The 26,720-nt window shown below is 42.4% G+C and overlaps 2 protein-coding genes across 2 annotated transcripts in view; one reads left to right on the top strand and one right to left on the bottom strand.

The window, feature by feature from the left end:
• Nucleotides 1-10,182, bottom strand: part of LOC106561080 (phosphatidylinositol 4-phosphate 3-kinase C2 domain-containing subunit alpha) — a 65,777-nt gene extending 55,595 nt beyond the window's left edge. The window contains exons 1-2 of the mRNA XM_014124702.2: nt 10,085-10,182; nt 1,172-1,260 (exon numbers count right to left, since the gene is read on the bottom strand). The gene's annotated coding sequence lies outside the window, so the exon portion shown is untranslated. The remainder of the gene's footprint in view (nt 1-1,171; nt 1,261-10,084) is intronic.
• Nucleotides 10,183-11,718: 1,536 nt separating this feature from the next.
• Nucleotides 11,719-22,058, top strand: LOC106561081 (nucleobindin-2). Its single transcript, XM_014124704.2, has 13 exons — nt 11,719-12,017; nt 13,324-13,461; nt 13,739-13,846; nt 14,088-14,220; nt 14,928-15,025; nt 16,160-16,345; nt 19,375-19,465; nt 19,618-19,676; nt 19,866-19,958; nt 20,085-20,174; nt 20,335-20,505; nt 20,843-20,903; nt 21,098-22,058. Exons 2-13 carry the CDS (start codon nt 13,324-13,326, stop codon nt 21,208-21,210), a joined length of 1,341 nt encoding a protein of 446 aa, XP_013980179.1. The 5' UTR covers nt 11,719-12,017; the 3' UTR covers nt 21,211-22,058.
• The last annotated feature ends 4,662 nt before the right edge of the window (nt 22,059-26,720 follow it).

Here is a 26,720-nt window from a genome sequence, read left to right as displayed (position 1 = left end):
TAGGAAACAAAGTGGCAATTGATGACAGGCTAACCCCATTCAAAATGTCAGGTCATAACCTCAGTACAATACCAGTATATGCACTTTCATGCTCATGGTTACCAGTTGCAAAATCTCTCACAGACACAGATCCAGCCTTTCCCTCTGGGAGTGGGCAAATAGATATCGACCACTCAAAGGAGTCTTTCTGTAGTACACTTCAAACTATACTGCAGTAAGTTTCCCCAAAACAAAGACCATCTTTAGCACTAAAATAATTGATAGGCAGTGGAGGAATGATGATCGTAATTCTAAAAAGTATCTTCATGTTTTTGGGAAGCTCACCCCCTGATCAGCAGCAGCCATGATGACAACTAAGCAGGATGCAACAGGCTGTCAGCAATAGCAAAGAACAACACTACAGACTGTGATACGTTTAAGTTATATGTTCACTGAGGAATGTGCAAAATAACTTCAGCAACTTCTAATTTGATGTTGAAAGGGCTTTGGATTTGCGACTTGATTGAGGCAAACATTGGCACAAATTAATTCTCTGACAGTCTGGGCTACAGATCACATATTTATCTCAACTATCCACATAGGGGCCTACATTGGGGTAAGTGTATACCACCAGTACTTAAAAAAATAAGGCACACCGGACTCGAGCTGAATTCACTTTGAAGCCTACAAGCTCTCAATAGAATTCCTCTGCCACAAATAATTTCCCTGCTTTGACTTTGATGTACACACATGTAAATTGAAGACTCATCAGATCTTTTTTTTGTTGTTTTTTTGAAAGTCGACTAACTAGCTAGAACTGATTAGTGAATAAAAGTGTTGTCAACATAGTTTGGCTTCAGTGGATAAGTTCAACTAGACATAGAAATATATCTATATATATTTCAACATCGAATCAATGTGGACACGCGTGGCATAACTACGTGCTATGTGTCTTGGAATAATGTGCTCGAGGCGTCAAATGTTTATGTTCGATGATCAGAAGTTTGCGCATCACTGGTTCTATCATTTAAAGCACTCAGTGACCTGCCAACAAAGTGAAACACAAGAAGGAAGAAACGCAGGATTTTGAGTACGAGCAAGGCTCGAATACCTTACGGATATCTGCCAATAGCTATCGGTATCTTAACTTTTACGTACATATATTTCCGGTAAATAAATAGACATTTCTCACCTTTGAGCGGTACGATGTTTGTAATCATTTTCCTGCAGCTGCAATTGTTTTCCATCCATCCACCCGCTCGCGCAGATAAACGTCAGTTCCTGTTGAAGTAGTTTGATCACATTTCACCAAAATCATTTAAAATGATGAAACAGCGTCACCATGTGGCATAAAATACACTAAAATAATAATGCAGGAAAATCTCTGGACCATGTTGATGAAGTTGTCTACATCTCAGCATATATTTTTATTTATTTATGTATGATATTGGTGTCACTGTCGTCAGTGTTCCCAAACGATATGAATAGCAATTTTATTTTGTATGATCCATTTATAGTCTTTTTTTAAATTATTGATAGCTTGAGAGCTATGAGAAAAGAACAAACAGAATGCCAGGTAGGTTATTCAAATAACATAACTAGCAATAGTTGTGTCACCTCAAGAAAATCTCTCTCTCTATCTCTCACACACGCAGGCTGTGCATTGCCATCTTGGCACAGAGTTTCTAAACGGTTAGTGCTACGTTGGGATCTCAAATACAGGCTACAGCTGAGACGAATGATAGTTGGTTGGACCACTTCCCAATTCAGCATCCCTTTTGACGTGTTTGTGCGGATCACTTTTGTCAAGATGGTCACCGCTTTTAAAAGTTTTTGCATTATGGGGATATAAATTGTCTGTGATCAAAGATCATGAAGTTTTGACTGTAGTCGTCTGCAAGTTTCTGCAGTTGCTCTTAACCAACTTCATCCTGCAGCCATCACCTGCAATGTGGGAGGCTCTATTGTCAAGGGTGTTTTTGTTTGACCCACGCGAACGGGACCAAAGATGTGACTGAAACAGGAACCAACTTTGTCGCATGGATATGTACAATGGATATGGATATGTGGATATGTCCAAAATTGTATAAAAAATGTTTTTTCACCTTTATATAACCCGGTAGGCCAGTTGAGAACAAATTCTCATTTACAACTGTGACCTGGCCAAGATAAAGCAAAGCAGTGCGACACAAACAACACAGTTACACATGGGATAAACAAACGTACAGTCAATAACACAATAGAAAAATCTATATACAGTGTGTGCAAATGTAGTAAGATTAGGGAGGTAAGGCAATAAATAGAAAAAAAGAGTCGGCCCAAGAATTGAACCCTGTGACACCCCCATTGAGACTGCCAGAGGTCCGGACAACAGGCCCTCCGATTTGACACACTAAACTCTATCTGAGAAGTAGTTGGTGAACCAGGCGAGGCAGTCATTTAAGAAACCAAAGCTATTGAGTCTGCTGATAAGAATGCGTTGATTGACAGAGTCGAAAGCCTTGGCCAGGTCGATGAAGACGGCTACACAGTCTTGTCTTTTATCGATGGCGGTTATGATATCGTTTAGAACCTTGAGCGTAGCTGAGGTGCACCCATGACCAGCTCGGAAACCAGATTGCATAGCAGAGAAGGTACGGTGGGATTCGAAATGGTCGTTGATCTGTTTGTTAACTTGGCTTTCGAAGAATTTAGAAAGGCAGGGTAGGATAGATATAGGTCTGTAACAGTTTGGGTCTAGAGTGTCTCCCCCTTTGTAGAGGGGGATGACCACGGCAGCTTTCCAATCTTTAGGGATCTCAGATAATTTTAGAAAGAGAGGGTCCAGATTATCTAGCCCAGCTGATTTGTAGGGGTCCAGATTTTACAGCTCTTTCAGAAGATCAGCTATCTGGATTTGGGTGAAGTAGAAATGGGGGAGGCTTGGGCAAGTTGCTGTGGGGGGTGCAGAGCTGTTGACCGGGGTAGGGGTAGCCAGGTGAGAAAGCATGGCCAGCCGTAGAAAAATGCTTATTGAAATTCTCGATTATCGTAGATTTCCTAGCCTCAGTGCAGTGGGCAGCTGGGAAGAGGTGCTCTTATTCTCCATTGCCTTTACAGTGTCCCAGAACTTTTGGGAGTTTGTGCTACAGAATGCAAATTTCTGTTTGAAAAAGCTAGCCTTTGCTTTCCTAACTTACTGTGTATATTGGTTGCTAACTTCCCTGAAAAGTTGCATATCGCGGGGGCTATTCGATGCTAATGCAGAACGCCACAGGATGTTTTTGTGCTGGTCAAGGGCAGTCAAGTCTGGAGTGAACCAAGGGCTATATCTGTTCTTAGTTCTACATTTTTTGAATGGGGCATGCTTATTTAAGATGGTGAGGAAAGCACTTTTAAAGAATAACCAAGCATCCTCTACTGACGGAATGAGGTCAATATCCTTCCAGGATACCCAGGCCAGGTCGATTAGAAAGGCCTGCACGCTGAAGTGTTTTAGGGAGCGTTTAACAGTGATGAGGGGTGGTCGTTTGACCGCGGACCCTTTACGGACGCAGGCAATGAGGCAGTGATCGCTGAGATCCTGATTGAAGACAGCAGAGGTGAGAGGGTAGGTTGGTCAGGATGGTATCTATGAGGGTGCTCGTGTTTACAGATTTAGGGTTGTACCTGATAGGTTCCTTGATCATTTGTGTCAGATTGAGGGCATCTAGCTTAGATTGTAGGATGGCCAGGGTGTTAAGCATATCCCAGTTTAGGTCACCTAACAGTATGAACTCTGAAGATAAATGGGGGGCAATCAATTCACATATGGTGTCCAGGGCACAGCTGGGGGCTGAGGGGGGTCTATAACAAGTGGCAACAGTGAGAGACTTGTTTCTGGAAAGGTGGATTTTTAAAAGTAGAAGCTCGAACTCTTTGGGCACCGACCTGGATAGCATGACAGAACTCTGCAGGCTAACTCCGCCCCCTTTGGCAGTTCTATCTCGGCGGAAAATGTTGTAGTTGGGGATGGAAATTTCCGAGTTTTTGGTGGCCTTCCTAAACCAGGATTCAGACACGGCTAGGACATCAGGTTTGTCGGAGTGTGCTGAAGCAGTGAATAAAACAAACTTAGGGGGAGGCTTCTGATGTTAACATGCTTGAAACCAAGGCTTTTACGGTTACAGTAGTCAACAAATGATAGTGCCTGGGGAATAGGAGTGGAACTGGGGGCTACAGGGCCTGGGTTAACCTCTACATCACCAGAGGAACAGAGGAGGATAAGGGTACGGCTAAAGGCTATAAAAACTGCCTGTCTAGTGCATTGTGGACAGAGTATAAAAGGAGCAGATTTCTGGCGTGGTAGAATAGATTCAGGGCATAATGTACAGACAATGGTATGATAGTATGTGAGTACAGTGGAGGTAAACCTAGGCGTTGAGTGACGATGAGAGAGGTTTCGTCTCTGGAGGCACCAGTTAAGCCAGGTGAGGTCTCCGCATGTGTGTGGGGTGGGACAAAAGAGCAATCTAAGGCATTTTGAGCGGGACTGAGGGCGTGTATGATATGGGGGTCGAGGATATGTTTATTTCAACATGATAAAGAACAACTTTTATAAACAATGGCAACACTGCAGTTTGCACTGAGGCTTGCTGTTGGAAAACCAGATCAGTGTCCGACTTTCGGCCATCGCAGATCCATCTCCCCCACTCATTGAATTGCATCTACGGTCGGATGCTTTCGCCTTACCAATCAAACGAGCCTTTTGGCTCTGCTGTAACTCCACCATCTTGGCAAAGAGTTTCTAAACGGTTAGCGGTATCCGAGATCCTTGGAACGTCCAAACGGCGTTCCATACTTAACCCTAACCATTTTAAATGTCAACTTCAGTGGGGTTGACATCAGAGTTCGGACGTCAAAAGGATCCCGTTTAGACTTTCGGTTCTAAACCGAGGCCCAACATCACTAGACTTCCGGGAATGCTTGTGAAGCAGACTGTAGACCAGACCAAGGCTTGAGAAGTATATGGGCACGTTTGAGTGGTAAGGCTAACATGCTGACCACACCGCTCACGTCGCAAAATACATGTACACATACGGTATTCAATCATTACACCCACACTGCTCACGCGCGTCAACAAGTGTCTGCGTTGCCAGGCGCTAAAATAGAACTTGGTTCTATTTGTGACGAGCTGCAAGTCCCGCCTCTCCCATCTCCTCATTGGTTTTAAGGAGCATATATCCACGTGGGTGATTGAAAGATGAACTGAGGTCCACACTCCAGTCCAGTTGGTGGTGGTAATGAACCTTTAAGTTGGTTGCCAACCGCCATATAAAGTCCAAAGAAGAAGAAGCCTGAAGGAGGAGAGATTACTAGAAACAAACTCTGTTTACCCTTTTATCTGTGGATTCATTGTCAAAGTAGAGGAACTTGTGCATTTCAGGTAAAATAACAACCCAATGTTTATTTCCCAGGACAAATTAGCTAGCAACAGCAAGCTAGCTAAATGGTCATGAATGTTTCATGTGTTTCGACCTGTCCCCAAATTAATATAGTTGGTTCAGAGTTCATTTTGATATTTCAACCTGTGCGTCCTGATCGCGTCTGGTGTGGGTGGACAAAATCAACATGCGCGCTGTCTGGTCAGCATGTGAAGTAACTGACTGTAGACGAAAGTCAAGGAGCAAAGTCAGGGGAGGTGCATCTGCAACTGTTGAAAGTTTTCCAACAGCAAGTCTCAGATCAACATGACAGTGTTGCCATTGTTTATTAAAGTTTTTCTTTATAATGTACAAATTAACTTTTCCAACCCCCATATCACACACTCACAAACTGAAATCATATGTGTTCATTGTACAATCAATTAGTGCGAGAGAGCCTTAAATGTCACATTCATTTGTATATATATATATATATATATATATATTCACTATATACATGAATCGTGACAAATTTGGTTCCTGTTTCAGTCATATCTATGGTCACCTTCACATGGGTCTAACAAAAACACACTAATGATTGGTTGACAATAGAGCTTCACACTATGCAGAGGATAGCTGCAGTGTGAAGTTGGTGAAGAGAAACTGCAGAAACTTGCGGTCGCTGCAGTCAAAACTTCATGACCTTTGATCACATGATTTTTGTAAAGTTCATGCAGTCAACATGTTTGCGCAAGCCGGACAATTTGTATCCCCATAATGAAACAAACTTTTAAATGCGGTGACCATCTTGACAAAAGTGATCCGCTCGAACACATCCAAAGAGATGCTGAATTGGAAAGTGGTCCAACCAATGGGTCCAACTGTATCATTCCAGTCTCAGCTGTAGCCTGTATTTGACACACTTTGAAGGAAAAGTGATCCACTCAAACACACCCAATGAGAGAAGTGTAAAATTCTTCCTTTAGTTGTACCTTTTCTCGAAATCTAAAGGCACAACCTAGATTCGAGCCAATGTCTTAAGTAGCTGAACATGTTATTACTCCAACCTCGTGAAATTGACAAACTGATACGTTTTCATTTTAGTCAAAAACAACTTTATATGGAAGGAGTGCCATTGGGCGGCTTCCTCTGCCCAGGTCTTACAACACCTGGATACAGTGGTGTCATGCCAATAGAGGGCACAGGGGCACGTGCCTTGTCAGATTTGTCCTGTTTAAAAAATGTAAAACTATTGTTGTTGTTTCTCTGTAATAAATACTACTAGTAGCCACCTAGCAATTTTATTAAGTAGGCTCCAGCTAGCCCAGATAGGTTCCCAACCTCATAACTATCTACCAAGAAGCCATTTCCAGCTAACAATCAAGTTAGAGTAGCTAGCTTGTATAACTATTTTATCTGTCATGCCTGCTGGCAAGGTTGGTAGACTTTAGAAAAGCAACCAATAACTAAATGTACTAAATAAGACTCACATTCCTTTCAATCTTTTACCTAGATTTTAGTTTCTTTAAAAAAATAACTACCAGTCAGGAGGATACAGACAGCTCGAGGTAGTCTTAGATATGCAGAAAAATCGACATATTCTTTACATAGAATTAAGCGTCATGATAATGTCTCTAGATAGCAGGAAAATGCAGTTTCAGGTGTTTGAAAAATGCTAAATTCTCCAACTTCCGGACGGGGGCCTAGATCCACTTCAGACCACCCCCAGCCATCCTCACGCAAGCTACTTTGTGCCCTCTCATTTTTTAGGTTCATGACGCCCTGCCTGGATAGGTATTTTACATATCAGCTAACCATGTCATAAGATATAGCAATCTTTCAGTCAATGACACGGCACACAACCATTGGTTGATGCTTGCAACATCTGAGCATCGATTTGACTGCCTGCACATTGATTTGACGGCCTGCAAATGCGCAGTTGGGTGAGAGACGATCGTTAGACCCGATGGTGCGTTTCTGCACATGAGCTTAGCTAGCCAATCTCACCATGACATCGGGCATGTTTGAGTGGTAAGGATCAAGCAACCGACTGTAGACGAAAATCGAGGAATTATTTTTGGGGAGGTGCAACTGCGACAGCCGAAAGTCGGACACCAAAGTGGTTTTCCAATAGCACGGCACAGATCAACATGGCAGTGTTGACATTGTCTACGTCTTTCTATGTATCCAACCCCCATTTCACACACTCACAAACTTAAATCATTTGTATATATCATCCGCAGTACTGAAATCGCGGTGAAGTTGGTTCCTCTTTCAGTCATGTCTTCGGTCACGTTTGCATGGGTCAAACAAAAAAAGTCTAATGATTGGTTGACAATAGAGCCTCCCACAACGCAGGCGATGGCTGCATGAGGAAGTTGGTGAAGAGCAACTGCAGAAACTTTCAGTCGACTGCAGTAAAAACCTCCTCACCTTTGTATTTGATCACATGGTTTTTGCAATATTCATGCAGTCTTTTTTATGTATTATTATTTAGAAAAAAATATTGTCACATACACTGGATAGGTGCAGTGAAATGTGTTGTTTTACTAGGCTAACATATGGAATAATTTTAAGATGGTCATACCATGGATCATTAAGCTATTTGATTTAGAAATTTAGGACCCCTTTATGTATAAAAAAAGTGATAAAATATTGAATTTGTCCTTTACTACTACTACAGCCCACAGAAACACATTGAATAACACATTCATGAATGGCCAAAAAAATGACAGTCAAAACATAAATCATAAGGAAAAAAGTTTTGAAGTGTCTGTCCTATGTCTAGGAGATATAAGAAAGCTCAGGAAATATTGAAGATTTTTGGACACATATTTAACCACATATTTACCCCCATACTTCAATTTATTTGATACTAGTCTGGGTATCCATTTGATTAGATGTTCAGGAGTCTTATGGCTTGGTGGTAGAAGCTGTTTAAAAGCCTCTTGGACCTAGACTTGACGCTCCGGTACCGCTTACTGTGCGGTAGCAGAGAGAACAGTCTATGACTAGGGTGGCTGGAGTTTTTGACAATTTTTAGGGCCTTAATCTGACGTCGCCTGGTATAGAGGTACTGGATGGCAGGAAGCTTGGCCCCTGTGATGTACTGGGGCGTACACACTACCCTTTGTTGTACCTGGCGGTCGGAGGCCAAGCAGTTGCCATACCAGGCAGTGATGCAACCAGTCAGGATGCTCTCGATGGTGCAGCTGTAGAACCTTCTGAGGACCCATGCCAAATCTTTTCAGTATCCTGAGGGGGAATAGGTTTTGTCATGCCCTCTTTACGACTGTCTTGGTGTGCTTGGACCATGTTAGTTTGTTGGTGAAGTGGACACCAAGGGACTTGAAACTCTCAACCTGCTCCACTACAGCCCCGTCGATGAGAATGGGGGTGTGCTCGGTCCTCCTTTTCCTGTAGTCCACAATCATCTCCTTTGTCTTAATCACGTTGAGTGAGAGGCTGAGTCCCGTGACACTTGTGGGAGTTGTACCTCAAAACGGAGAACACTATCACGTTGGTAACAATAATTTGGTGAGACAGGCGCAGGAATGCGTAATAGTTTTTTTTATTACGCCCCAAATAACGGCGTGCCGTGTAAGGGCAGGAAGACCAAACAAACACGTACATAAAACACAGGGTTGAAACCCAAACAAAAGAGCGAGGAGTTCCTTCGAATAAATAACACTAGTGCACAATGATTAACACACGGGACGAGACTCGTAATCATCTGGGCAATCCACAAGGGCACTAAAGCCCAAAACACACAGCACAGGTACTCACATGCACCAACGGACATTGTAACAATATTCACCCTCCAAAGGGCACATATATACAAATACTAATCAGTGGGAATAGGGGACAGGTGTTCATGATGAACGTTCCGGAGGGATCCGTGACAAACACCATTGTGTTTGTTGGAGTGTTATCATTTCATAGTTAGCAGGCCAAACACAAAACAGACGTTTTTGTGAGAAGACCGATTTTTGGGATGTCTCCTGGTCTGACAAGCAGCTCTTTAGCTCTTTCACTTTCCACCGCAGATGCGGAAAGCCGAAAGACGGATGTGGTGGATTGAGACCCAGCCCATGCAAAACCAGATATCTCTAGCTTAAATTCACAGTTTTGATGGGTATTTTTGTATTATGTTAATTGGATTGATGTGCGGATGCGTCAATAGACTCTTAAGGATCTTAAGTGCTTTGCTCAAGGGCACATCAACAGATTTTTCACCTTGTCGGCTCAGGTATTTGAACCAATGACCTTTCGGTGACTGGCACAACGCTCTAACATGCTACCCCAATCAACATGTTGTTGGTGCAAGTCGGACATTTTTTATCCCCATAAAACTTAAATCATACGGATGCTGAGACGCGATAGTCCGGTGTGCCACTGTGACATAGCTACTTGGCTCTGAGACCACCATCGGCCGAAGACGCACAGCCCGAACGCACACCTCGCCACAATTTCCAATCAACGCTGCTCCGGTAAGCTTCCTCTATTCATTTGAATGTGTTGCCAGTTGGAGAAATTGCTTGAGCTGCGCTGAGATTGAGAAAAGTATGAAAGCCAACAGTCCAATATTTTATAACACTACTGTGCATACGCATACATTTTTTGGACTATGATAAACCCTTCTACAGATTCACCATCGAGAGTATTCTGTCGGGCTGTATCACCGCCTGGTACGGGAACTGAACCGCCCGCCCGCCCCAACCTACCTGCTTTCCAGGACATCTACAGCACCGGTGTTACAGGAAGGCTAAGAAGATCATCGAGGACCTTTAGCCACCCGAGCCACGGCCTGTTCACCCCGCTACCATCTAGAAGGCGGAGACAGGGTGCATCAAAGCTGGGACCGAGAGACAGCTTCTATCTCCAGGCCATCAGACTGTTAAACAGTCATCACTAGCTGGCAACCACCCAGTAATCTACCCTGCACTTCAGAGACTGCTGCCCTATGTACTGTACATAGAGTCATCGAACACCATTCACTCTACTAATGTTTACATACTGTTTTACCCACTTTATATGTACATACTGTATTCTAGTCAAAAGTCCTCCTTTATAAACACTGCTGTACATACCTTTTCCATTAATATACTGTCCATACTGTCAATACACACCATATTCTCAGAGTACTCTGTAATCTTGGCCCTCCCACCCCTACGGGAGTGTGCAGCCCAGTCCAAGCTGTTCTCTGTCCTGGCACCCCAATGGTGGAACCAGCTTCCCCCTGAAGCTAGGACAGCAGAGTCCTTGCCTATCTTCCAAAACCATCTTAAAACCAACCTCTTCGAAGAGTATCTTAAATAATTCCACAGCACCCCCCTCGCACCCCCTCCTCTACCCCTCTGACCCCCACCCTGAAAAAAATCAATTCAGAATGCCTTTTGTAAGCTAACACTCACACTTGCCTTTTTTTTCACACTTTACTAGGTCTGACTAGAAAATGTACTTACTATTTACATTTTTTTACATTTAGCAGACACTCTTATCCAGAGCGACTTACAGTAGTGAATGCATATATTTCATACATTTAATTTCATGCATTTTTATTTTGTACTGGCCCCCGTGGGAATCAAACCCACAACCCTGGCATTGCACACACCATGCTCTACCAACTGAGCCACACTATGACTGTGATGTGGTTTTCCCACCTAGCTTTTAAGATAAATGCACAAACCGTAAGTAGCTCTGCATAAGAGCATCTGCTAGATGACTAACATGTAAAATATAAATATATATTTATATTCCGGTCTCTGATATTGCTCTTCTGATCTGTCTTAATTTCTTTCTTTTTTTAAATGTTGGATTATGTGTGTATTGTTAATGTATTGTTAGTTATTACTGCACCGTTGGAGCTAGAAACATAAGCATTTTGATGCACCTATGTTAAGATCTTCAAATATGTGTATGCAACCAATAAACTTTGATTTGATGCAACACACTTTGAAAGGCGGGGGTCTCCGACTTGCCAAAAGTGATCCACTCGAATACGCCCATCGCCTACAAACGTCAACGAGGGTTTAATATATTCATACTAAACCATACTTGTTCTTGGTTCACACAGGTTTGCAAACGCCACGTACATTTAGCCTCATAGCACCTTGACCAACAGTTTGAGGAACAGTTTGACTGACATATCTTCTGCCCAACTGGCTGCCAATGCGACTATTTCACAAAGCGACGAGAATATTTCTACCCAATGAGGATAGTTGTGGCCACGTGGGGGCGTTACCATGGCAATTAGCCCGTAGGTTGATCTTACTACTATTCCTAGGGTTGTCACTAGTTACCCCAGCCATAAAGTCAAAATTGGCATCATAAAAAAAATGTGTTTGTTGCTTTTTGGTCTTAATTTAAGGTTATGGTTAGACATAAGGTTAGCAGTGTGGTTAGGGTTCGGGTTAGCTTTAAATTCAGATATTAAGAAGAAGGATAATATATTTTTTTAAATAGGCGGGGTTTAGCGTAATTATGACTTTGTGGCTGTGATAACTAGTGACGACCACTAGGGTTAGGAAGAGACTCTGGCCGGTGTAAAGTGCATGACAGCTGTAAACAGACTCCAGTCTTTTTAACGTTTGGATAAATTAACGTTTCAAAAAGCGTGGCGTGACATACCATTACTTGGAAGGGGCAGCTGTCAAAGTAAGTTTCTGTTACATGACATTTATTATCATGCTATTATGAACAAATGACAGTTCAGTAACGTTAGTTGGACGTGTTGGAACAGTTGAAGGGAAATCATCCACAGCCTACTTGTTCGACACTTAAGTAGTTATTATGATCTTTCCAGTATTTCTTACACATATAGCCAGAACTCATTATTATCAAGAAAGACCCACAATATGGACCTGATAAAATTAGATAGCTAGATCACAGATGTAACAACAGGTTCAAAACTACTGGATGCTGCTGATGAGTTCGTGTCGTGAAGTAATACATAAACAGGTTGACAAGCTTCTCTTTCAGGTGTCAAAGCCCAAGAGAACTGGGCCAAGTTCAGTTGCCAAACGTTGTCGATAAAAATGCCTTGAACAGAGTCGACATTTTATTACATTTTTTTATTTAACCTTTATATAACTAGGCAAGTCAGTTAAGAACAATTTCGTATTTACAATGGCGGCCAAAGCCGGACGACGCTGGGCCAAATGTGCACCACCATATGGAACTCCCAATCACGGCCAGATGTGATACAGCCTGGATTCGAACCAGGGACTGTAGTGACGCCTCTTGCACTGAGATGCAGTGCCTTAGACCGCTGCACCACTCGGGACATGATGCCTTGTTCTACATGTCGGAGAGGCATTTTTGTTCTACATAAGATATTTCTATCTGAACGTTCCAAAACGTTATGTCCTGCTGAGCACACTCCCTGGTTTATCCCACAGACACGTGAGTGGCACAATCACCACTGTTTTCTTTTGGTGGGGAGGTTACTGTGGAGATTGAGATTAAACTAGTTTAACATTTTACTTGTCAACACATTGGTCAATAGGGAGGAGTGTGTGTGTGTGTGTGTGGGTTCACTGATTGCAAAATCAATGGCCCATTTCCCAGGCCAGTGAGCTTACTGTAAGAAGGTGAGGTTTACAGTATAAACCTATTTGTTCTTATCACTATGAAACATTTAGGAATGCAATATACACTCTATACATAAAGAGCTCCATTGGCAACTCGCAATATCAATGACGTACCTATAGGCTCAAACAGATGCTGTACATCTTGCCATTCTATGTCTGTGAGAAATAGATTAGTGTTATTTCATTTGACCAACTGAAATATGACATTTGTCTGTTTTTACCATCAGCAATTTCTCATAGTATCCCTTGAAGCAGCTGTGTAGCCAATAAACCTTAGCCTGGTGATGTTCTCCTGTGTACTTTCCCTTGAAGCAGCTGTTGATGTAGCCACTTATTAACCTTAGGCTGGTGATGTGCTCCTGTGTACACAGATGTTGTGGAGTAAAGCCTTCTGCCGCTGCCCTGTGCTCGTCCTGAGCTTGTGGTTCTGTGTGGAAGCAGTGCCCATCGCTGTGGACAAGACTAAAGTGGAAACCCCAGAGCAGAAACTAGAGGCGCCACAGAGTGTGGTGAGTGGAGTGTGTGTGTTGCAGTACTGATCATGTGCAATTTGATGAAGAAGTGATAACAACTGTGTAGGAAGCAGATGGTCTTTTTAATACTTGTGAAATAATATTTTGAGACTGGCTAAGGTTAGGCTATTTGAACGCATAAGAAAGAAGAAAGGCTGCAGGAAATGGAGGAGGTTTAGACCTAGGCCATATGAATCCAATGTAAACCTCTCCCCTTTCATCTCTGTCCCACTTACGCACTACAATGTGGATTTTGACTGTTTTTTTGTTTCAGGACACGGGCCTTCACTATGACCGCTACCTCAGGGAAGTCATTGATTTCCTGGAGAAGGACCAGCATTTCAGAGAGAAGCTCCACAACACAGACATGGAGGACATTAAGGTACCCCAGCAGCTTCAGCATTTGCAGGGTTGTGTTCATTAGGCACCAAACGGACAAAAAAAACAGGGAGGGACTACCCGGACTTGTCCAATAAGAAATGCTCATTTTATTTTTCTGTTGCAAAATGTTTTCAACTGTTTGTTGCATGCCCTAATGAACATGACCCAGCTGGCCTCCTGGTCAGTTTCCATTTATTGTTATTGGTCACTCAAATCTCTGGTTGCTTTTTGTTTCTGAGCAGCAAGGCAAGCTGGCCAAAGAGCTGGACTTTGTCGGCCATCACGTGAGGACCAAACTTGACGAGTTGAAGAGGCAGGAGGTGAACAGGCTACGGACGCTCATCAAAGCTAAACAAGACGTTGAGGGAGGGCATGGTACGCTGGTCTGTTCAAATATGTCCTTTCCCGTCCAACCTGCAGCCATCCTATCAGCAGGAACGTTTGTCCAATTGACAGGACATATGATGCAATGCACCACCAACATCCTAAGCTTGATATAGTCCATCACGTAGGAAAATGGAAGTGCCTTGAGGCTATTGTGCAAGTAAATAGGAAAGTCACATGTTGCGGAAATGTCCATGTTGACACATCTTGGAAGAGGGGTTGAGGTACTACTAACAAGCATGGTCTTGCACTCAAACAAGACCATGCTTATATTGGGACTGCCAGAAATACCTGGCTGCGGTCACCGCCAAAGCAAGAGTCAGTCATCAAAACAATCTCTCAACTGCCTGTGAGTTTTTAGCACCGTCTTTTAGCGTTGCACTACCATTGTCCAATATCCACAATATTAATAACTGCTTGGTGTTATCATTCAAAAGAGGTGTGAGTGACTAGTTTATTATTGTTAAGAGAGGATGTTAATGTACAATATTCTAGAGTAAAGGTCACTTTAATTTATTACAAACACAATTAATTACAATGATTGAATTGTGGATACATTTGAGCTGTAACTACACAATTACCTCATATAAAGTATGGGCGTACTTTTTGGCAGCAGTTGTCAGCAAGCAACTTGTAACCACTTAAATCGTACAGTATTAGTTTCCCTCCTAATAGGAAACTTCTCTTTCCCCCCTCAGAAATGAACCACAAGGCGCTGCTCATGCAGTTTGAGTATATGAACCACATGAACCCACACACCTTCGAAGTGGAGGACCTGGATAAGCTTATTAAATCGGTAGGAATGTTTATACACACACTACAACGTGATGCAATGTTTAAAATGACCACACAATGGTTCTTGAAACCACCCTGCTCAGAACACATGGTGCATGGACCAAAATGATACCAGGGTCCATACTCGAAAAGAGAGTTTAAAAGTTCACACGCTGACAATGGCCTGACAGCTGAAATGTTTGCTCTGTAATTGATGCCTCTTGAATGAATAAGCGTAAAATAACTTGTAAACTCTCTTGTGAGCTAGGACATCCACCCCAAAGGGGTTATAGCCTTGAAGCTAACTTATTGTTTGAATAGCAAATGTAATGGAAAGTTCATCCTGGCCATGCACATGTGCTCTATCTGGTGATGTTAGATAATGGAAAAATGGTTAGAGGACGACAGTGTCCCCAAATAGGGTCGATTTGACCTAATAGAAGTCTTTGAATTACCTTGTAATGCTCCTCTTTATCCATGGTGAACAAATTAACGTTTTTGTTGCTATTAACAATCCTGAGCTTTCACTTGTAGATTTAATTACACAGAGGCACTGAAGCATTCTGAGCTATTTGTCCTTTGTTGGTGAGAGCTGGCTTGCCAGAGGTAAATGCCCAAATCAGCTTTGACAGTTGAGAGAGAGCCTGGGGTTGTGTGTGAACTAAACTAGAAAATTGAAGATTTCTCCTTGGTAAAGAACGCAAACCTACTTCCTGTTTTTCTTAATATCGGAATGAAGACTATTTTGAACATTTACACTCAACTAAAAGTGAATTCAGTTTGAACTCTGACCTTTCCAGCGCCTAATGTGAATCCTTTGGTAGCATGCTACTTCTTAGTGATGAGTCTGAAGTCAGTGATGTTGCTATGTGAACTAATATCATTTGTACTTCAAACTAATCATCAAGAGCATGTCACATCCTTTCTCAGTCTCTTCTATAATAGTCTCTGTCCACATTTATTGGTTTGAAATCCCTCCAGGTCCATGGTGATGCAGAACTGTAGGCATAAATAGTATTTATTTTGCTCAATTCCATATCTACACAGATTTAAAGCCTTTTCAGAAGTATCTAGGGCTAGGGGTTGAATTGAAATCGTGCTTTTGTTTTCATTTGTTCAGTTCTCGTTGTCTCCTTTTCCTGGTTGATGTATATAGGCTACCAGTGACCTGGAAAACTATGACAAGGATCGGCACGAGGAGTTTAAGAGGTACGAGATGATGAAGGAGCACAAGAGGAAGGAGCACCTGAAGAACCTCGACAAGGAGCAACGCAAGGACGAGGAACAGCACTACGAAGAGCTGAGGAAGAAACACGCAAACCATCCCAAAATCAACCACCCTGTAAGACAGTTACCCTGCTACTATAGCTAAACCCAAAACTAAATACCATGCGAGACATTTACCTTGATACTGTAACTTAACTCAAATTCAACCACCCTGTAAGACTTTTACAATGATACCATAACTAAACCCTCTATTGCATGACTGCATATTTACCCCAACATGATGGTTAGGCCTATTCTATCAACAATTGCGCCAAAAAAATGGTTTCCACTGCCAATTTGTTGCATGAACCGTTTCACCGGCCCAAAAATTATCCACCAATTGAGCGTCATTTTGTTTTGTCGATATTTAGGGAAGTTTACAGACAATTTTCTGTTTCCATCAGGCTGTTTTATCCAACAGCTACTTTACTTGCTTAAAAATGGTTGGACAGAAACATGATTACATTAACTAAACCCTAAATCAACCACCGTATTGGACATTTCAATCAATCAAATGTATTTATAAAGCCCTTTTTACGTCAGCCGATGTCACAAAGTGCTATACAGAAACCCAGCCTAAAACCCCGAACAGCAAGCAATCCAGATGTAGAAGCACAGTGGCTAGGAAAAACTCCCTAGAAAGGCTGGAACCTAGGAAGAAACCTAGAGAGGAACCAGGCTCTGAGGGGTGGCCAGTCTTATTCTGGCTATGCCGGGTAGAGATTATAACAGTACATGACCAAGATGTTAAAACGTTCATAGATGACCAGCAGGGTCGAATAATAATAATCACAGTGGTTGTAGAGGGTGTAACGGGTCAGCATCTCAGTAGTAAATGTCAGGTGGCTTTTCATAGCCGATCATTCAGAGTTAGAGACAGCAGGTGCGGTAGAGAGAGAGTCGAAAAAAGCAGGTCCGGGATAAGGTAGCACGTCCGGTGAACAGATCAGGGTTCCATAGCCGCAGGCAGAACAGTTGAAACTGGAGCAGCAGCATGACCAGGTGGACTGGGGACAGCAAGGAGTCATCAGGCCAGGTAGTCCTGAGGCATGGACCTAGGGCTCAGGTCCTCCGAGAGGGAGAGAGAGAATTAGAGGGAGCATACTTAAATTCACACAGGACACCGGATAAGAAAGGAAAAATACTCCAGATATAACAGACTGACCCTAGCCCCCCGACACAAACTATTGCAGCATAAATACTGGAGGCTGTGATTTTACAATGATACTATAACTAAACCCAAAATCAATCACCATGTAAGACATTTACCTTGATAATCAACCACCCTCTAAGATATTTCAGTGATATTAAACCCCAAATTACTGAACCCCAAATGAACTAGCCTGGTCTTCAATCTTTTTGTGCTGTAGACCTATAGCCAACCACATGAGTTGGTTATAATGCACAAACAGATCTAGGATAAGGCTACAACTTAACAACCCTGTAGGAATTTACAGTGATACTAATCTAACAAAGACCCCGTTACTGTATATGGGTCTTTCTATAGATACATGGGGCCAATGTGTGACATTGGGATAAACATTTTCAAAATGGTTTGAAACTAAAAATATATAACTCCACCTATACAACAACATAGGCCAAGGACTATACGGTGCCTTCAGAAAGTATTCACACTCCTTTACTTCTTCCACATTTGGTTGTGTTACAGCCTGAACTTAAAATTGATTACATTTAGATTTTTTTTGTCACTGGCCTACACACAATACCCCATAATGTCAAAGTGGAATGTTTTACAAATTACTATCAAAAATGAAAAGCTGAAATGTCTTGAGTCAATAACCCTTTATGGCAAGCCTAAATAAGTTCAGGAGTAAACATTTGCTTAACAAGTCACATAATAAGTTGCATGGAATCACTCTGTGTGCAATAATATTGTTTAACATCATTTTTGAATGAGTTCATCATCTCTGTACCCCACACATACAATTATTTGTAAGGTCCCTCGGTCGAGCAGTGAATTTCAAACACAGATCCAATCACAAAGACCAGAGGTTTTCCAATGCCTCACAAACAAGGGCACCTATTGGATGGGTAAAAAAAAGAAGCAGGCATTGAATATCCCTTTGAACATGGTGAAGTTATTAATTTCACTTTGGATGGTGTATCAATACACCCAGTCACTACAAAGACACAGGTGTCCTTCCTAACACAGTTGCCGGAGAGGAAGGAAACGGCTCAGGGATTTCACCATGAGGCCAATGGTGACTTTAAAAGAGTTACAGAGTTGAATGGCTGTGATAGGAGAAAACTGAGGATCAAATAAAAAGTTATTGGTCATATATAATACAATTGGTGTAGACTTTAGTCAAATGCTTACATATGAGCCCATTCCCAACAGTGCAGAGTTTTAAAAAGTCTGACAAAATGTTTGCTAAATAAAAAATGATTTTTTATTTTACCTTCATTTAACTAGGCAAGTCAGTTAAGAATAAATTATTTTCAATGATGGCTTAGGAACAGTGGGTTCAGGGGCAGCCTTAGGAACAGCCTTGTTCAGGGGCAAAACAACAGATGTTTTTTTTTTACCTTGTCAACTCGGGGATTCGATCTTGCAACCTTTCAGTTACTAGTCCAGCGCTCTAACCACTAGGCTACCTGCCGCCCCAAATAGTTACACAATAAAATAAAATAAAAAAACTCAAGGCTATATACAAGGAGAAGCAGTACTGAGTCAATGTGCAGGGGTACGAGATGGTTGAGGTAATACAGTATGTGGGTAGGGGTAAAAGTGACTAGGCAATCAGGATATATAATAAACAGAGTAGCAGCAGCGTGTGTGTGTGGTGTCAATATGCATGTGTGCTTGAGCATATGTACACAGTTGAAGTCCATGATTCCATGTGTGTTGTTTCATAGTTTTGATGGCTTTATTAGTATTCTACAATGTAGAAAATAGTAAAAATAAAGAAAAACCCTGGAATGAGTAGGTGTGTCCAAACTTTTTACTGGTACTGTATAAAATGCTGATTATTATCAATTAGTTGTCCGGCGTAGGAAATCATTACTGGTTCCCTAGTTTACACTGTATATGGGTATTTCTATAAACTGTACTAGTGAAGTGTGTGTGTGTGTGTGTGTGTGTAGGGCAGTCAGGACCAGCTGAAAGAGGTCTGGAAGGAGTCTGACGGTTTGGACCCAAATGACTTTGACCCCAAGACCTTCTTCAAACTCCACGGTAAGCTCACACAAGTAGCCATTCACAGGTTCAAAAGCCTAATAAAATAATATTGTCACGTTCTCCAATTACACACCAATCACAATGGACCTTATTAAGAAATCCTCAAAGGAAGCACTTTTTTTTTATTGAAGCCATTTTCTTTTTTCCAGACACCAACGGAGATGGCTACATTGATCAACAGGAGCTCGAAGCCCTGTTCACTAAAGAGGTGTGTGTGTGTGTGTGTGTGTGTGTGTGTGTGTGTGTGTGTGTGTGTGTGTGTGTGTGTGTGTGTGTGTGTGTGTGTGTGTGTGTGTGTGTGTGTGTGTGTGTGTGTGTGTGTGTGTGTGTGTGTGTGTGTGTGTGTGTGTTGTAACTCGAGCAGGCCCAGAGTTTAAATACGTGTGTGTTTTTGTAGCTGGAGAAGATGTACAGCCCTAATCTTGAAGAGGATGACATGACAGAGATGGAGGAGGAGAGACTGCGCATGAGGGAACACGTCATGAATGAGGTGAGCTAGCAGGAGGGATGGGGTATGATGGAGTCACTGAGTCATACAGACACACACACACAAAATCAATACTGCTTCTTCAGTCAACCTATTTGCTGACGTTTCATTCCTTTCATCTGTACTCAGGTGGACACCAACAAGGATAGACTGGTCTCCCTGGATGAGTTCCTGATGTCCACAAACAAGAAAGAGTTCAAAGAGCCAGACAGCTGGGAAGTAAGGGACAGGCAACTACCGCCACCTCAGTGTGGTTTCCTGCTGGAGCCTGAAGTGGTCAAGAGGAACTGAATGCTATTGACCCTAACCCTGAGAGGCAATGCAATAATGGCGCTTCTACCCTTCTTTGTTTCTCCCCTCCACGTCTTCTCCTCTCCAGACTCTGGAGCAGGCCCCGGCCTACACGGACGAGGAGATGAAGTTGTTTGAGGAGCAGCTGGCCCAGGAGGAGAGCAACCTCAACCAGAAGAACGTAGAGCTGCAGAAACAGAAAGAGGAGCTGGAAAGGCAGCAGGAGCAACTCAACGCCCAGAAAGCCGAGCTGCAGCAGGTAACCTAGTACAGTACCTCATATCAGTGTTAGCATTTACAAAATGTCAGAATAAACAGCTAACGTACCTTTTTGACACAAAATGCATCTGCAGTCCCATAGCAGACAAGCTTTGAGACAGTAGCATTAAGTGCTCAGTATTAGAGGGGTAACTAACTTAATAAATAAGTGACTCGTAATTTGACTTTTTTATTCTGTGACACTGGCTCACCATAAACAAAAAAGAGCACATTTTCAGCTACAATTTGTCTATTGTAACACTTTTGAACTGGGTCATCGCTCTCCCAGTTTTTTGGGGTCAGATAACATCTCCATCTCTTGTCTGTCTTGTCCTCAGGCGGTGGAACAAATGCAGATAATAAAATTTGAAAAAGCAAATGCGGCCGTTGATGTCAAAGGTCAGTACAAGTTGACTTCAGTAATAACATCCTCTTCTAGACTAGTATTGCCAACATGAATAATGACCATCAGTCGAATCCTAACTTCCTCTTAAGTCAAATTCACACTTAATCAAGCATTGATGTCAGTGGAAGACAAAGGGGGGGAATCCTAACTTCCTTTTATCTGTTTCAAACGCAATGATGTGCTTTAGATGGCAGAGCTACAGAAGCAGTGCCCCCTGGAGGTCAAGCATTGCCAGTACTACCAGGAGACAGCCAACCTCTACCCCCTACTCACCAGCAAGACTTACCTGCACACTCTTAGCAGGCCCGGCAACTTTTTCTGTGTGTGTGTGTGAATCTCTTAGTGTGTGTTTGTGCATGCGTGTGTTTCCATGTGCATATGTGTGTAAACTAATCTTGCAACGAATCCGTTTGAGTTCGTTTTAATGTGTTGTCGGCGCTCTACGGTCCCACAATATACCCGCACGCACACATACAGTCCAACAATTTCCCGAGACCAGCTAAACCAATCAGAATGAAGCCTTGGGTTTTGACCCACTTCCAGTCGTGGCAGGAACAGCCAGCACAACCAACGAGACTTGAAATAATTGCTGAACCAGGCATTTTGTGGACAATCCACTCTTTGTTATTAGTTATTTTCCCTCTTGACACAACCTGCACATGGTTCGATATGGGAAGTCATTTGGGATGATTGGGAAGAGGTTTTGTTCCTGAATACGTGCAATGTTTTGTTTTCTACCTAGTTAGGTATGCTACCCAGTGGGATTATTTCTGTGGGGAAAGATTTGTTTAAAATACAAAATACATTTTGGTTAAATAGTTTACGGAGGTGGGTCAAATGAATGTCAATTTTGATATGCTGCTTGATAGTATGCTGTCATGATAAATAATGTATAACTTACCTGGAGCTGGTTTACTGTGATACTGTGATTCATTCCTGATATTAATAATTGCCCATACACAGATACATTAAGGAGGTACTGTAGTAATTTAATATTGGCTAAAAGAATGTTTACATGCCACAAAAACTGCCAATTGTTTTTGTGTAACAAAAATGCCCCATTGATGTTGACTTAGAATGTTGTAAATTGTTTTCATTGTGGTTGATAGGGACAATAAGGAGTCTTGAATGTATGTCATTTATCTTCATTTCCAGTGTCTGTCTTTCTGTGTGTGAACTTGTCTTTATTTGTGAGAGTATATATTATGATCACAGTTTAGGACCAAAGTCTATTGTGGGGATAATAATAATAATAACACATTTAATTTGTATGGCGCTTTTCATTGCAGTGTTATCTCAAAGCTCTACATAGGTAAAAATAATGATCATAAAAATGACTATTAAAAACATCACACATTTAGAATCAAGGCAGGAAATAGCAATAGTAGGCTAGGTGATAAAAGGACGTTCCAGATTAGCACTAAAGGCCCGTTTTAAATTCTGATTGATGGCGCGGCTCTCAGAGAGTCAGGAAGAGAATTCAATAGGCGAGGGGCAATGGAGCAGAAGGCCTGGTCCCCCATAGTATGGAGAATTGTCTTCAGGACTTGATGCAGTGGTGAGTTGCTGTAGTGTTAGCCAGTGGAGTTCAGCAAGAATGGGGGTGATGTGGGCTGACTTCCTGGTTCTGGTCAAGACTCTGTCAGCATTATCTTGGAGAAATTGTAGCCTCTGAGGGGATTTGGCTGGAAGGCCCCCTGAACGGAGCGTTGCCATAGTCAAGCGGGGAGAGGATGAAGGCGTGGACGAGTTTAACTGTGTCTGCCTGGGAGAGCGATGGTTTGAGAAGGTGGATATTTCTTAGATATGTTTTATATTTGCATCAAAGGACAATCACCTGGTTGCATTTCTGACTACAGTAGCCATTCTCTTGTCCACCCAATCTTTTACACACTGAAACACACACAGTACCCATCATTACACACAGACCCATACAGAGATGCACTCAGTGGCCAGTTTCATGAAAATAGTTTGCTCCTACAGACAATGAGTCATGTGGCCGTGGCTTGATCTGTAAAGCAGGCAGACGGGCATCAAGGCGTTCAGTTACTGTTAGATTGAACGTTAGAATGGGCAAAACGAGTGACCTAAGCGACTTTGAGCATGGTATGATTGTCGGTGCCTGTTGCGCCGGTTCCAGTATCTCAGAAATGTCCGGCCTGCTGGGCTTTTCACTCACGACAGTGTCTAGGGTTGACAGAGAATGGTGCGACAAACAAAAAACATCCAGTCAGCGGTAGTCCTGTGGGTGAAAACAGCTTGTTGATGAAAGAGGTGGAAGGAAAAAGGCAAGAATGTTGCAAGCCAACAGGTGAGCCACAAACGGACAAATAACTGCACATTACAGCAGTGGAGTGCAGAACGACATCTTCGGTCCTTGTCACGGGTGGGCTATTGCGGCAGACGACCACACCGGGTTTCAATCCGATCAGCTAAAAACAAGAAGTGGCTCAAGTGGGCACGCGATCACCAACACTGGATGAGTGAGGAGTGGAAAAACATTGCCTGGTCCAACGAATCCCGGTTGATGTTGCGTCATGCTGATGGTAGAGTCAGGATTTGGTGTAAACAGCATGAGTCCATGGACCCATCCTGCCTGGTGTCAACGGTTCAGACTGGTGGCGGTGGTGTAGTGGTGTGGGGAATGTTTTCCAATTGAGCAACGTTTGAACGCCACAGCGTATCTGAACATATCCATACCCCAAATAATTCAGGCTGTTTTGGAGGCAAAGGGGGGGTCTGATCCGGTACTAGATGGGTGTACAAAACATTAGGAACACCTTCTGAATGGCGCACATATACAATCCATGTCTCAATTGTCTCAAGGGTTTAAAATCATTCTTTAACCTGTCTCCTCCCCTTCATCTAGACTGATTGAAGTGGATTTAACAATTGACATCAATAAGGGATCACAGCTTTTACCTGGATTCACCTGGTCAGTCTGTCTAATGTTTTGTATACTCAGCGTATATATGATATTAATTATTATTTTGGATTAAAAGAAAAACCCACCGGTTTTGTAGAAATGATAATTGACCTATATATTTTGAGATAACTGGCCTGTTTCTGCCCCACACATTTTTTTACGAGCAAATCAGTCCCAAATGTATTTTTGCTTGCATCATTGTGTTGCAAAAACGGGTATATATAGTGCCTTCGGAAAATATTGAGACCCCTTGACTTTTTCCACATTTTGTTAGGTTACAGCCATATTCGAAAATTGATTGAATTGTTGTTTTTTCTCATCAAACTACACACAATACCCCATTATGACAAAGCAACAACAGGTTTTTGGAAATGATTGCTAATTTATAAAAATAAAAAAAATACACATTTAACTAAGTATTCAGACCCTTTACTCAGTACTTGGTTGAAGCACCTTAGGCAGCGATTATATCCGAGTCTTCTTGGGTATGACACTACAAGCTTGGCACACATGTATTTGGGAAGTTTCTCCCATTCTTCTCTGCAGATCCTCTCAAGCTCTGTCAGGTTGGACGGGGAGCTTTGCTGCACAGCTATTTTCAGGTCTATTCAGAGATGTTTGATCGGGTTCAAGTCCGGGCTCTGGCTGGGCCACTCAAGGACATTCAGAGACTTGTCCTGAAGCCACTACTGCGTTGTCTTGGCTGTGTTCTTAGGGTCGTTGTCCTGTTGGAAGGTGAACCTTCGCCCCAGTCTGAGGTCCTGAGCGCTCTGGAGCAGGTTTTCATCAAGGATCTCTCTGTACTTTGCTCTGTTCATCTTTCCCTCAATCCTGACTAGTCTTGCAGTCCCTGCTGCTGAAAAACATCCCCACAGCATGATGCTGCCACCACCATGCTTCACCGTAGGGATGGTCCCAGGTTTCCTCCAGACGTGACGCTTGGCATTCAGGCCAAAGAGTTCAATCTTGGTTTCATCAGACTGTTTCTCATGGTCTGAGAGTCTTTAGGTGCCTTTTGGCAAATTCCAAGTGGGCTGTCATGTGCCTTTTACTGAGTAGTGGCTTCTGTCTGGCCACTCTACCATAAAGGCCTGATAGGTAGAGTGCTGCAGAGATGGTTGTCCTTCTGGAAGGTTCTCCCATCTCCACAGAGGAACTCTAGAGCTCTGTCAGAGTGACAATTGGGTTCATGGTCACCTCCCTGACCAAGGAACCTTCTCCCCCGAATTTCTCAGTTTGGCCGGGCGGCCAGCTCTAGGAAGAGTCTTAGTGATTATAAACTTCTTCCATTGAAGAATGATGGAGGCCACTGTGTTCTTGGGGACCTTCAATGCTGCAGAAATGCTTTGGTACCTTTCCCCAGATCTGTGCCTCGACACAATCATGTCTTGGAGCTCTATCAACAATTCCTTAGACCTCATGGCTTGGTTTTTGCTCTGTCATGCACTGTCAACTGTGGGACCTTATATAGACAGGTGTTTGCCTTTCCAAATCTTGTCCAATCAGTTGAACTTACCACAGGTGGACTCCAATCAAATTGTAGAAACATCTCAAGGATGATCAATGGAAACAGGATGCACCTGAGCAAAATTTTGAGTCTCATAGCAATGGGTCTAAATACTTATGTAAATAAATTGCTAAAACCTGTTGCTTTGTCATTATGGGGTATTGTGTGTAGATTGCTGAGTATCTTTTATTTTTTATTTAATCAATTTTAGAATAAGGCTGTAACATAACAAAATGTGGAAAAAGTCAAAGTGTCTGAATACTTTCCAAAGGCACTGTAATTTATTTTTGTCACCATTTTGTCTCAATGAAACAGGCAAGCAGTGTACATAGCCCAATATTGTATTGTTAACATGGGAAATCTCACTTCTTCCCATAAAGATTTCAAAGAGAGGGCCCCTGCCTTCACGGGGGATATATTACACAGATGCCATCTAGTATTTTGGGGCCTGCAAAACATTTTAGTGCCCCCCTTGGCAGCAGAGAGAAAAATGTGCAGTTTTAAAGTTAATGTCCTGCAATTCTACACATTTTTTCCATGGGGCAGAGGGAAACGTTTGCAGTTTTAAAACAAATTTCATGCGATTCCACTCATTTTTGCATTGGATGGCGAGAAAAATGTGCCGCTTTTAAGCAAATTTCCTGCAATTCTACATATTTTGCCATGACATATGTCGCGTTCACATGCTATCAGTGTTATCGTAAATTCCTAGTTCTGACTGGGAACTTTCATCTGAATGACCCTCCAAGTCAGAATTACAAGTGGGAGGCTCGTAAAAAATGTTGTGGCCCGAGTTGCGAAGTTGTGAAGTTTCACAACTGACATTTTACCTTTCAACCAAAAGATGACAACAAATCCGTTTTTGACAACCTCAACCTTATCAATATAGATAATGTAGCTAGTCTGACAATGTCGTCAATGTTAAGCAAGCAACATTAGTTAACTGATCAAGCTCACTAAAATCGTATTGGTTTTGTAGTGTAAGTGTTACGGCCAGAAAGCACGTCAATGAAAATAAGTCATTTTTCCCGACATCACATTTAAGAAATAGGAAGTTCTGACAAGCACGTGAACACGGCATTATGCCATGTTCATACAATATCTGAGTGAGAGTGACTAACAAAATCAAGAGGTCAGGTCCCCTGGACACATATCATGCGTGCCCGGTCAGTAAATTGGCCATGATTACTACAAAGTTTAGATAGCAGGCTAGACTAATTTACCTAGCAATCTATAAAACGTTAAATGACATGGGCTAATTGAGTGACTATCAGTGACTGACATAACAAGAGGAAAACCTCTGATCCCCAACTGAATTTCGAAATTCCACATTGTGTATTCTACTACTATACGAACAGTAAGTTGACTTCCCCACAT

The sequence above is a fragment of the Salmo salar genome, chromosome ssa10 (assembly GCF_905237065.1).
Source record: "Salmo salar chromosome ssa10, Ssal_v3.1, whole genome shotgun sequence".
In the NCBI taxonomy this organism is placed as follows: Eukaryota; Metazoa; Chordata; class Actinopteri; order Salmoniformes; family Salmonidae; genus Salmo; species Salmo salar.
This window is presented reverse-complemented; position numbering and strand designations above follow the sequence as displayed.

What these genes read in the sequence shown, in the direction of transcription:
- LOC106561081 (XM_014124704.2), top strand. Translation starts at nt 13,324, where the DNA reads ATGTTGTGGAGTAAAGCCTTCTGCCGCTGCCCTGTGCTCGTCCTGAGC. An exon ending in GACCTTCTTCAAACTCCACG is followed by an intron (nt 19,466 to 19,617) that starts GTAAGCTCACAC and finishes TCTTTTTTCCAG; the next exon opens with ACACCAACGGAGATGGCTAC. An exon ending in AGAAAGCCGAGCTGCAGCAG is followed by an intron (nt 20,506 to 20,842) that starts GTAACCTAGTAC and finishes TCTTGTCCTCAG; the next exon opens with GCGGTGGAACAAATGCAGAT.